The following is a 13,963-nucleotide window of genomic DNA, read 5'->3' on the forward strand; positions in this document are numbered from 1 at the left end:
TTATATCTGACTAGTGGGTGAATCTATTTTAGAATTCCTTCCTAATACTTTACTCTTAAAGGTCACTTTTTATTTCCCAAAGCAGAGCCTGAGACAAGGACTTTGTGGAAGCAGGTTACATTGGGTAGTGATCTGGAGAAGAGGTGTGGGAAACTGGGAATAGTAGAAAAGCCACACAAGTAGGTATTATCAAATTGATCGCTGCATGGGAAACTTGCTTCTCAGAGACCTTCAAAAGAGGCAGGAATAATGAAGCACAGAATTAGCTGTCTAAGAAACAAAATGGGCCATTTTTTATTGGTTAATGGTTGCACTATGGTGCATTAACACTTTCACATCTCTAGGTTGCTCGTGCCTGAGTGCTAGGTGGGTTCTTGTAGCTGTCCTTGTCCTCCCCACAGCCTGTCCCATATCATTTGTCTTCAGATAAATAATCAAACTAGGAGAGCAGCTTAAGTAAGGAAGATTTGCAAGACCTGGTTCATATGAGGTGGAACACATTCAAGAGTGGATCACAAAGATGTTTACCAGCAGAAAAGATTACAACAGAATTTGTTTAACATCATGGCAGGGACATTTAGAGCTAGTTCTTTTGCATTGCCTCAGAGGTGCTCCAGGGCAGAAAGCAAGAGTGTGTCATGAGCCAAATAATGGCCCCCGAAAGATGTGTCTGCCCTAATCCCTGGAATCTGTGAATATGTTACTTTACATTGCAAAAGGGAGAAATGGACCAGGAGTTATAGGCCTAAGAAAGATATTTAAAAGGCAGAAAATTGATGGAAAGAGGGGATAAATAAATATTGCATAACCTAACTGCCAGACAGCACTGGAAATAGAGCATTTTCTCTATAGCTAATGATTAGTAAATGGAAAAGAAAAAATAAAAAGCACCTTGGATTATGTTTTTATAAAATTCCATAGAACAAAGACCTGAGGACATCATTCTCTCCTACACTTATGGAATTGTTGCAAAAAGACAACTTCTGAAAATTGGTTGATATTGTAAGAAACAAGAAACAGATATTATGACACCTGAGGAGAAAATACACTGAACAGGAAAATAAAAAGCTCAGTTAAAAAGGAATCTGAGTAAGATAAGGAAGGACTCACCTCTGAGGCACATGCATGCATGCACACACACCCTCCTACATGCACACATGAAAGATCAATTGAGACTGCAGTGAAAAAAGTAAATGAGGAACTCAGGCGAGAAACTTGAAAGTCTCTTCAAGAATAAATGGGAAAAAAAGAGCCAAATTATCAAGATGATATATACGGTAAAGAAAAAAAGAAGGATTTATCCTAAGAACTATAGGCATTTCTGTGTATCAAAAGAAAACAATTGGGACAGAAGTAATAAAGACTTCTTGAAGAAAACTAACCTCCTCTGAAAATAGATTGTAGTAGGTAGACACAATTAATAAAAAGGTATGTGCATATTTGGTAAAATATTTTCATTTAAATTAGGTTTTTTCATTTTTTTAAGTCTGGGGAGAAATGTCACAAAGAAATAAAGTTCCATATGGTCTCAGATTTATTCTTATCAACACTGAATACCTGAAAGCAGTGAGGCAGGTTCAGGCTAATTTTGGAGGAAAAGGAAAAGCCCCAGAAATGTATATCCAGTTGAGTTGACGTTCATATTTGAAGGCCTTTGAGAAATGTCTGTATATATGTGAAAGTTCAGCGAATATACTACAGATAAAGGCTTTTCATAAGTGTACTTGATGAAATAGAACAATAAAATTTTATATTAAGGAATAAAGACTAGGGATTGGTTACCACTATGGACAAGGGTAGTGATTTCTGAAATTCTAAGTTAGAGAAGCTAAACATGATTGAATTTTAGGTAAAATAGGAAAGAAGTGCCACCTTCACAATTAATGGGATATCAAAGCCAGTGTGTGAGAATATGTGAGTGTGTCTGTGTATTATTGTGTGTTTAGATAGATTTCCACAAACACCATTGACACTTGGAGACAGCAGGGATGGAGGTTACTCCAGTATGAAATCTCATTGTCCAGTTATTTCCTATCTAACTTTTGGCATTATTCATTGAGAAATGCTGTATCCCATGAGTCGAATCAATCTAAATTTAAATTCTGCATATTGTTTTTAAGTATTTCCATAAATAGCCTTGTATTTAAAACTCCCAAATTTTATTCCCAACTATATTTTACAATTTATTCTGTGTATGAAAAGATTTTCACCCTTATAAATTTCTATATTGCTGACCTGAATAAGACACATATGGTTTTCCCTATGGACATTGTATTTTGAAAGGCTGGAACAGTTATATTATTGACTTTCCAAGCCACTACAGCATAAATAAGTTGGAAATCAAGATGCATTAGGAGGCTTATAATTTCTGCAGAAGAAACTATACCTAAAAAGTTATCTTGGAGTAAACAAATGACTAAACTATCAGGATTGCATTGCTTACGTTCATTATCTTACAAACCACAGGCTATAGGGGCAGACTGCCCATCAGAGAGAATGAACATATTCTAAGCATAGAATTTATCAAATAAGCCATCTTTAGTACCAATTTTTCTTTTGATTTTTGATCACTTTGGATACAAAAATGATGGGCTTCACTAGAAACTATTTTTCTGCATAAATTGCAGCCACTTAAGTATAATATCTACTGGAGAAAATTTAAACAAGAGAACTTGTTTCATTTATTTTTCTTTTTTTTTTAGCATAGATACAGGCATAGGGTGGTATGAAATACATGTTCCTGGGTCTTTGGATATGATCATCAAAAACTAAACGTTTTTCTGAATAAAACTGCTTCTGTATATTTTTAATTATATTTATCTTTTTCTGGCTGTGTTCACTTTCTGGATGTAAGTTAGCAATGGATTTAGTAGCAGAATTGAAAAATGAAGCATTTTTGTTGTTGTTTTTCTCCCATTCAAAATACTTGGAAAAAATATTTTTTGTGCTATATTACCTGGTAGCCATCTTCACAGCAAAATGCTTGAGTCTCTCCTTTTCTTACAAGTTACAATTCAAGGGTTCCTATTTAAATAATGACTCTAATCCACCTTAAATTTAAATGTATCATCTAATATTGAGAAAGTTATCATTAAATAAACTGGCCATAACTGCAATGGGCATAAGGTGAAGAAAACTGCTTTATAAAAGTGGTGGGCTATATTTTGCTCAATTCTGCAGGACTTTTATTCTATTTTAATACTTAAATAATACTACAGGAAAGAGTTGAATTTGTAAATAGTAGTAGAGTTCTTAGAGATGAATAAGATTTTACATCCAGGGTATGTGTTTGAAGATATAGAGATGAGAGAGGATAAAGGAAAATAAGCAATATTTTTTTCTACTTCCTTTACCACATATACCAATTTTGCCTGTTAGGAATTTTGAAATTGTGGGCATTTTGCATATTATAGTTCATTTATAATAGCCATAATGAGCACTGAGTGTTGAACTTCTTCATATTCGAGTAATCATAAAAATGAAAAGTAACATTCCTAAAAGAAAAGTGCAAGCTTAAATCTCAACCTTGAGAACCAACAAAACAAGCATATAATCAAACACAACATAAAATAAAATATAATAATCAATGACATCAAAATGGCCAGAAATAAAACATATTTACATAAATGAAAATGGCCCAATTTATGCAAAACTGTACAAGTGTCTAAATGAAACTTTTTCCCTTAGTAATGACTTTTCTTTATTTTTTTACTGCATAGACACTTTACTAATACCAAATTTCTATAACTATAACTCATGCATCATCAGCATTAAAGAATTAAAATCAAAAGTTGGGAATGCCGTGATTTTGATGATGAGGAGCTTTTTTTGACTCAGCTGTTCCAGCTGACAGTCATTTAATAGTGGAAGATAGAACATAGCCCTAGATCAGCAGTTCTTAAAAGGACAATTTTGTTCCCCAGAAGAAATTTGGCAACGTCTGTAGTCATTTTGGTTGTTGCAACTTTGGGTGGTGCTAGTAGCATCTAATGGATAGAAGGCAAGGATCCTGCTAAGTATACCACCCTACAAAGGACAACGAAAAATTACCCAGCCCAAAATGTCAAGAGGGTGAAAATGCCTGCCTTGGATGAAAAGGCATTTAGGTAGGGAGGGGGGTTTACCAGGAAGCATTCATTTTTAGAAAATATATCCCATCAAAGCTTGAATGAATGTTTTAGGAAGTATTTTGGTGATGGCATTTATAAAGGATGGTCACTGTGCAAGAGAATTATACATTTGAATTTCTAGCATTTAAGCTTTTGCAAAAGAAAATTGAAATAGAAAAAACTAGAGCTATAGAAATAGAGTAATTTAAGTTTGAGTAGTTGAAAAAATACCTTTGTCCTATAAAGACTGAATGCAAAATAGCTGTAAATAGGAAGACTATGGACTCTGATGTGGGCCTGAAGGAAGCAGGTTGGATGGTGAAGAGTAATGTGGAAATGAAGATCATGATGGGGCCGCCTGGTGGTGCAGAGGTTAAGTGCGCACGTTCCACTTCGGCGGCCTGAGGTTCACCGATTCGTATCCTGGGTGCAGACATGGCACACATAAAGTAGAGGAAGATTGGCACGGATGTTAGCTCAGGGCCAGTCTTCCTCAGCAAAAAGAGGAGGATTGGCAGCGGATGTTAGCTCAGCGCTGATCTTCCTCCAAAAAAAAAAAAAAGCCATGAAAATGTAGATGGGGCTTAGGGGCTAAAAAGCACATCCTGAGCTCTCTTGACTATGGCTTTCACTAGTGTCTTAGTAAAAAAACACATCATTGATGCCAGATCCCTAGTGATAGTCAGTCCGTTGCATATAATTTATGATTTGCTAGATATTTATACTAATGTTAATTGTATCAAAATCATTCCAAGCTGTGGGTTCTGTTTCTTTCAAATAACAATTTCACTTTCAATTACAAAGCTCTGAAATAAAAAGACCACTTCAGATAACAGAACTCAATGGTAACTCCAGTAAATCAGAGCCCCCTACACTTGTGTCTCTAGTCTGATCCACCAAGTAGGTATACCAATAACCATTCCACTTACAAAATGTCTAAACTGCATCCAATGGAATTTGAGTTTTCCATAAAATACATTTTTTGAGAATGGGAACGGGCAAGAATAGCTTTGGCTTATTTCAACACAATTGTCACACTATTGTGTCTATAACCTATCTTTCCTTCTATTGCAATATGGGACTTATGATGAGCAATGTAAGGCAGGAGAAAAGGAAAAAGTAAGGGAAATGTTTCTTTTTCAAGAAGAGAGAAAATGCCTTCCCTATTGCGCTGTGAAAAACGATGCAATGAAATAAATTCTACCCCAGAGACTATGTTCTAAGGATATAACAAAAATTATGTTCTGTGTTTATGAAAATAGTTTTCTAGGAATATTTAAACTACGTAAAGAAAAGAGTTTTCTTGTTTTTAAAAACTACCCAACACAAGCACTTAAATATGTAGAATTTCATTTAAATAAGTCAGTCAACAATTTTTTATAAAGTATTTAACACTTCATTGTAGAAACATAGGCAAAATGACTATTATAACCAAAATGAAAAATACTGTTCAATTTAAAAAATGTACTTAAACAAGAACCTGAAAAATTTTATGATATGCATAACATTGTTCAAGCAAAATTGCACTAGTATTACATAAATCAATAGTTTATAAAGGCCTCAATATGGCAAAGTTTAGAAATAGGTAGTATGCATGCACATAGTACAACAAAAAGTCTCTTTATAAAACAGCAGTTTTTTTTAATGCTTGTACAAAGGGATAAAGAGCAACCACAAACATATTTCATCTGTTAGGTTAATACATTATGACAGCTAAAAGTCAGTCATGTCTATCAGAGGAACAAAAAGCCCTCCATACCTTTTGAATAAATCTTTTGTGCCTTTAAAGATATTTGTATAAAAATGCTATCCTTTTTTATACAACTTAAGTAAATAGTACTTGTTTCAATCAAAATTTGAAAACAAATAAAGAAGTGAATGGGGTCCATGTGTTTTGCATAACCAAAAGAAACTGGAGTACCAGAGTAACTGGTCAGCATTGATCCTCTCCACCTTTGATTAGGGGCAGTTAATTGTCCTTCTATAACTTGGAAAGTCCTTTAAGAATATATTTTGGATAGGGCAAATAATGGATTAGTCATATTGTATGTTGAAAATATTCATCAATTACTCTATACCATCATGGCTCTTTTGCCTCTTCCTTTTGACCTAGCAAAGAGAATGCATTCACACAGTTGAAATTCTGCCATCAATTTGTGTGCTTATATATCATTCTTTAGTGTTCTGTGTGGTAAGGGGTTGGGTTAATCTTTCACAAAATGCACATGACTGGGAAGAAATTCCTAAGACATGAGTACCCAATGCTCTGTTGTGCTCTAGGCTGGCTATTTACCTCAGGACTGAGGGAGAACAAAATGTCTTATCCCATAGCATGTGTGGTCTTTCCACTTTTAGTTATACTTTTTTGCTATGTTCTACCACCTAAATGTAACTATTGTTTACAGGGTGTATATGTTTAGTATATCACATAGAGTCCACTAAATTTTGGAAAATGTAGTCTTATGTGTTCATGCAAATTAATAATTGAATATATTTTTTAAAGTTTTTCCTCAAAATTCTCATCTATCACTTGGCAATCTAAGGCTAATTTTAAAGCAGGTGATGCTGAACTTGTGAGGGCTATATATTGTCAGCAGTCTGAATCAATTTTTAATGGGCACAAAGAAGAGAGTTGACCATTCAATCATTCTTCCATCAATTTCAACAGAAAAATAAAATGACATTGTATTACAGCTTTCAGACCATATCATGAAAAAGTGCAGAGATTCTCTTTGTTGACTAAGTAGAACCAAAAAAGTTCATACAAAATAGATTGCTCATATTCACACTACAAAGGAATATGTTGTTTTAAATTTTAACAAATTCAAAGGTGTGTCATATCAGCAGCATTGTTGTAAATTGTACTGTAGTGCAGTTCTTTTTCATAAAAATACCATACAAATGGTCAATCAATAGTCATCAGCAAAAAATAAATCCAGAAACCCAGAAAACAATTAACCAGGAAAAAGATAAAGAAAGAGGTAATGCTGATGCCAAAACAAGTATAACACTGTTGGAACATACAAAAGTAATCCTTATATTTTATACATTTATACAGCATATAAAAGGTATCACTGATTATGCCACTGTCTCTCTTATCCCAATGTCTATTTTCTTTGGAAGCAGTTCTTTCCTTTCATCAACACTTCCTAAGGAGTTTCGACAGTTTTGCCCATCCATATATAATTTTGCATATACCGGATTGGAGTAATTTGTTGGCTAAAGGAGAAAAAAAATAAATACAATTTTGTTATCAGTTTTGACAACATTAATTAGTTATTTTCTAGAATGTCTATCTTTTCATATTAACATTTATATGCAATGCATTCAATTTACTAAATAGTAATTATTTAAATATAATTTAAATTCTGTTTACAGGCTTTAATTGACTTTAACATGATATTAAATAAAAACATAATTGTATGTTTTTCAGGTAACTTGTGGACCTAAGGGGAAATTTGACATACCATGAAAAGCCTGAAGATGTGAAAATGTTATTCACTAAGACTTTATTTAAAAGCATAAAACATTAAACTAAATTGTCTTTCCAGTCCACACGTTTTCCCCCCTTATTACTACTGCAGTGGCAGGAAAGATGTATTTACAGAAAGTCACCTAATTGGTGCTCATGATTTTCAATATGAAATTAAAAACAAGCAAACCAACAAAAATGAAAGTAAAATATGTTAATAGAGTAGACTTTAAAATAAGGTCAATATTTTTGCTTCAAACAACCTATATGTACTTATCACTGAAAATAGTTTTGGACTCTTTTAAGAAATAGTGAAGTACACAATCATCTTAAGTTTCGTAGATACTTAGAGTATTTTAAGGCGGAATTGAAACATGCAGAAGCAAACTCTTTCAGGTGAAAAACATACACAATGTTCATTATTTTACTAACTGCAACTAAATCCAAAAAATTAGTACCTAATTTTTGTTTAGTTTTGTTTTGTCTTTCCAAAAGCACAACATTAAATCTTCGTTACAACAAAGAAACATCATAATCTTTGAGCCATGCAAATGAGACAAAAATGATAAAAAATGAGAATGAAAAACAGTTGATGTGAGAGAGGAACAAGGGAGAAAATATTCATTCCTAGGAATCTTGATACCCTAATTCTATCCCTCTTCTAACATGACCATTTAACTTTAGACAGAGGACCTTTCTCTAAAAACGAGTTACTTAATGAAAAAAAAAATTAAGAATGGTTTCATTAGACCATTTCTAATTTCTCAATATGATGCCACACTTTGTAGTATATTTTTATTCAACTGGACATCAAATTCATATATACTAAACGAAGTACCTTAATAGGAAATGAATAAAACCAAATACAAATTTGTTCAAAATTATTCAGTTTAAATATGTGGCTAGAAATTTCTTTTCTAAGAAGAGCAAATACGTTTACTGTTAAAGTGCTATAACATTTTCAAATTCAGCAGAAGAGATATTTCTACTTAGCTTGCCTAAAGCGATAACACGTTTTATATGTAATCTTGCATAGGCAGGACACAAAACATAAGCCCCCAATTTTAATGCTGTTCTGAAATCTCTTGTTAATTAAAAACTCAATTACAGACAAGCCCTTGTCTAAGTCTAATAATTATCTCTAATTGTGAGGGGTTCTGTGATGGAATGGATATGGAATAATGAATTTTCTTCTCTCACCCCAGCAGTTAGTGGTCCTTTCAAATCAGAGTTTAGGTAGATGGGCGGCGCTGTGTGTGGAAGCTTGAAAGCACTGGACCCGCCCCCTATATACCTGGCCTGTATGTAAACAGAGAATTTTAGTTTCTGATCTAATATCACGGAACTATTTTCATTGACATAAACTCATGTTAAGTCATAAAAATAACACGAAAATTACTCTTTAGCCCTGGGGCATGAACAATGTGTTCATGATCGCTTCCATAACTTAAGACAGAACTATTACTATTGGATCTGTGCCTCATAGGTAGACATTTCTACTATGTCCAGTTTACTGATAGACATGCCATGCATTTGGAAACCTCCATTCATCTCCATTAACTTAATTTTATCCTCTTCAAAGAGATTATATCTTTGCTAGCAGCTGTGAAAATTGCACCAGCCTCCCCGACTTAAGGTTTCTCATTTTGAAAAGTTCTGACAGTAGCCCATCCTGGACACTCAGATATCCAACTGCTTCTAATTAAAGATTCATCACCACTCTATATTTTTAGGAAAAAGATAAAATTTTAAATTTGACATATCATAAAGTAAACCTCTGTATTCTTGGAAATCTGACTTTCTAGTCTAAAACAGATTAATTAGTAATTAAATTGGCTCACTAAGTCTCCATGCAAGACCATTGATTTTAGACTTTCTTGGGTCGAAGGGCAGAGTTAGCCAATCTGGTATACTCATATTCATGATAGAGTATTTATTAGTGATCCAAAAGGAAAAAGAAATAGATGAAAATTTCAAGAATATGAAAATATTAATGAATATACATATTTTAAAAATCTTAACTATCAACTCTTAACAATGAATGATCGCAAATATTGGGACAAAGGCAAGGGTCTCAGGAAAATATTTTAAATATAAAATCAGGTCCATATTGCCTTTTTATTTTTCCCCACAAAGGTCTCATTTAGAACACATTCAAAAACAATCAAAGTAAGGATTGAGGTAAATTTGGGTACAAAATCAGTAAATATTAATTCCCCTTTTTTTAACTCTTCAAACTCTTCTGTGATGGCCTCATGGACAAATCTTTTTTTATTAAATTTATTAACTATTTCACTTCTTTTGATTATGAGGTACCATTGAAGTAAAAGTTTTATCCATTTTGAAAACAAGAAAAACCTTCTACCAAAATCTTCTTTGTGCGTAACCCAATTTATATTTGATTGTATCATGAATATATGAAACCACTGTAACACAACGAACACTCTATTTAAAAAAAAATTTCATCCTTAAGATTGCTTTGGTGTGGCCCTCTGCTTTCCAAAATTGTTCATAGCTGTTAGGACTAGCTGTTTTTTCTACAGTTACTTCTTAGGTAACAATTCACATTTACATTTCAAACATCAGGAGCCATATAGAATCAGCCATCTAAGTCACATTTAACATAATTTTGGTCAATCAGCCAGCAAATTGGTAAATAAATATTTACTGAGTGTTATATGCTAAGTACATTAAAAAAAATATTTGAGGGGCACTGGAGCATGGTTTTATCTGCCTAGAGTAAATGTGGAAAAATTTTTAAATGGAGTATTAAAAAGCTATTCTCTTTACATGTCTAAAATTGGCTTAATTCTATCCCAAGAAATAAAAATGATGGGGGAAATAAGAACTCTTTCTCATGAAAAGTCTGCTTTAGCACATCCTCACTATATTTTAGTATGTCCTCAATACCTCATACTATACTTAATGGATACAGTATTTTTATTTCTAAGAAAAATTCCAAGAATATGAGAATTCCATTGCATATTTAAGATGTCTTTCTCCTTCATAGCTAAATTACCAAATAACAATGTGTGTAGTATATATAGATTTTAATTTCAAGTAGAAAATACTGAAACTTAGGTTACCAGGATTTATTTCATGAAGAATTTCAAATGTAGGAGTTGCTGAATTAATAATTAATAGTAACTATAAAATTATTTCTAATTAGGAAAAAGTCACTACAATATCCTCTCTTACTGTAAAATTTTATTCATGCAACAATGATTGATCTCCTTTCATAGAAATAAATACTTGACCATCAATTTCAGGCTTAGAAAGTCTGGCCGTGGATTCTAAACTAGATTAAATGTATGTGACCCTATTCAACTTCTTTGGGAATAGCTGTGAGTGAAAAACTGTACAAAGATTGGTCCCTGTGATTGTTCACAATATAAAGGTGCATTTTGAACAAAGTACCTTTTATATGTCAGAAAATAAATAAATAAGTATCCAACAAATGAGTAAATAAGCCAAGAAAAATCAGACCATAATAACAAATCGATGCTCTTAATTTATAATAAAATATGCTATAATTATCATGCAAAATGTTCAGATAATACAATGAAGTGAATCTTTGCAAGTCTAATTTACCTGGATAATAGTATCATTTATCTATTTCTCTTAAAAGATGCAAACCTGAGCAGACAGTAATAAGAACTAACAGTAACTTTAAAGATAGACTGTGGATTTTAGGCTATACGTATCAATATCATGTCTCAAATCAATAGCAAGGAGAGTATAGCACATAAAAAAATACTTTTCAAAAGTGATATTACAAACAAACCCAGGGACACAGCTTAGTTGACTCTTCAATGAAACACTATTGGAAGTAAAGTAGTTATTTTGACAGAAAAGTACTTTGCTCATCTTATTATTATTAAATAAATCAGACAGTGTTTTTACACTAGGCTGTATATTTGGATGTGCTAGTATCGCCACACATTTGAATAATATACTATTTTAAGTAAGCTGTGCATGTTTATAAACTAAGTGAATAAATATGTATTTTCCAAATCATGTTATATTAACTTCCTGCTTCAGGTGAATGCAGACTATTTTTTCTTTAGAAGAGACTATAACATTCAATGGATCCTAAAATTCTTTACTATAACTTCAAATTAAAGAAATGCTGATGAAATTTAGAACCATATTGTAGAGATAGAACTCAAGAATGTTAATGCTCACTGTCCATCACCTTGAAACATATTACCTTTGTTGGATCTACCATAAAACCAGGATCTAAAAGACCTCCATCGTTGTGATCATGATCCACCTCGTACATGTTATAAGATGGATTGCCAATCTCTACATTTATTCCTCCGTTGATAATAGGTTGTCTTCTAATAGTTTTTGTCCTAGAATATGTGAACGTTAATTTAAGTGAGTTATCTAAATATCACAGTCATGATGTATGAAACGATCAGATTTGTAGATCTACTGACTTATTTTAACATAACTGATGGAAAGTTCCTAAATAAAATGCATTCAAAGTAGATGACCTTTATTGAGTCACAGAGGAGCAAAAAAGTTCTTAATGTGATAAGTTATTTTCCCATGTTATCTGGATTTAGCAATAAAAATGCCCTTGGAACATATTCCTCCTAAATAGCTAATATTGCATTAGTTGAAACTGAATATCCACTAACCAATTAGTTTTTTAAATTTTACTTTTCCCCTTTCTTTCTGAAAAACTCCCTAAAAAGTAATCATAAAGAAACTTTGTTTGAAATAGATTGTTTTCAATCCCTAAGTCACACGGCTAAAATTCTCTTTTATATAATTCAAAATCTGACTCATAAACTCTTGATTTTGGATAATAATCTCACAGAATACCCAATCCTTCTAGATCTTTGTAACTACATATTCATATAAATCAAAGTAATGATGCCTCCAATAATACATAAAATGAACAAATGCACAATTTTTGGTGAAATGTACAATTTATGACAACAAATACAATTCAGTATTATTGTATTGACACTACTTATCTTACCCATTAATATAATAAGATGCTCCTCAGAGACTATTGCTGTTTCAAGGAAAAGCTACCACAAATGTAAAATTCTACTGAAATTGTTATTAATATGTCCTCTTAGTTTTGTTAGAATATATAAATAGAGTCACTCCAATAACATAACATGGGGGAAGGTTTTTCTGAATTATAATGACATAAAATGAAATAGAGGGATAAAATGTTTTGAAAAACGTAGGATTTTGCAGTTGGGGTAACTAACTTATGTTTAAAAAAAATCACGATGTTTCCGTAACTATTTGTGTAATTTATTTACTGTTAGTCTAGAACATTCCATCTTACCTTCTTTTTCTTTTACAAAGCACTAAACCAATTACTAAGGTGGTTATCAAAGTCACCAAGAGGACAAGAGGCACAATGATGGCGATGCTTCCTGAAAAAGAAATGAAGGAAGAGATGAACACATAAATAAAATGAAGAAAAGATTGATAGAACTGAAGATTTCATTACACCAAATCATTTGACCATTGATGTTATAAAAATAAAGCTTAAGCCAAATGTTTATATTCCTAGTTCATAACTAAGTAACTGAAAAATTACTCTCCTATTAAATACTTGATCTGCTTGAACTGTTTCTTTAGATACCTTTCATTTATATGTTGTAGTTAAATACCTTGAGGTTAGAAATACTGACTTCTTTGTCAGAGTCTGATTCTCATCACACACGTTTACTTGCAAAGAGGAAATTACATTCTGGTAACTCCTTATAAATCAACTCTGACTAAACACATTTACACAACTTCACTGGCCACATTCCCACCTTTCGTTTTGTTCCTTTAGCTGTAAATATTCTCTGGCCATGAGTACATCCGGCGAGTTAGACAGCAGCCTAGCAAAACAGAAGGGACACCAGTGCTGGATTTGGATGGACATAGGCCTAAACATCAGTCTCACAACTCACTTGAAGTGAGACCTAGGATAAGTTATTTAAAATTTGAGGCTCAAGCTCTTCACCAATAAAGCAGAGACGAGAACATCTACCACATAGGGCTGTTGTTAGCTTGATTCAACAGAATAAGGGGGGCAAAGAGGATTTTCTTTCTCAAGTTCTGGTTCCAGAACAGTTTCAGCAAAACATATCTGGGGATTTGGCTTATGTTGAAAATGTCCATTTTTCCCTTATCTCATGTATTATTTAGATTGACCTTAGGTTGCATCACCTATCTTCAAAATGGAATAAAAGGGGCCGGCCTGGTGGCACAGGAGTTAAGTGCGCACGTTCCACTTTGGCGGCCCAGGGTTCGCCTGTTTGGATCCTGCGTGTGGAAGTGGCACCGCTTGGCAAGCCATGCTGTGGCAGGCGTCCCACATTTAAAATAGAGGAAGATGGGCATGGATGTTAGCTCAGGG

General features: G+C 33.0%; 1 protein-coding gene across 1 annotated transcript in view; it reads right to left on the bottom strand.

The window, feature by feature from the left end:
• Positions 1-7,187: 7,187 nt before the first annotated feature.
• Positions 7,188-13,963, bottom strand: part of LRP1B (LDL receptor related protein 1B) — a 1,825,183-nt gene continuing 1,818,407 nt past the window's right edge. The window contains exons 88-91 of the mRNA XM_046659286.1: positions 12,896-12,986; positions 11,792-11,936; positions 8,782-8,880; positions 7,188-7,328 (exon numbers count right to left, since the gene is read on the bottom strand). Coding sequence (XP_046515242.1) covers positions 7,188-7,328; positions 8,782-8,880; positions 11,792-11,936; positions 12,896-12,986 — 476 coding nt within the window. The remainder of the gene's footprint in view (positions 7,329-8,781; positions 8,881-11,791; positions 11,937-12,895; positions 12,987-13,963) is intronic.

This window comes from Equus quagga, chromosome 4, assembly GCF_021613505.1.
Source record: "Equus quagga isolate Etosha38 chromosome 4, UCLA_HA_Equagga_1.0, whole genome shotgun sequence".
Taxonomy (NCBI): Eukaryota; Metazoa; Chordata; class Mammalia; order Perissodactyla; family Equidae; genus Equus; species Equus quagga.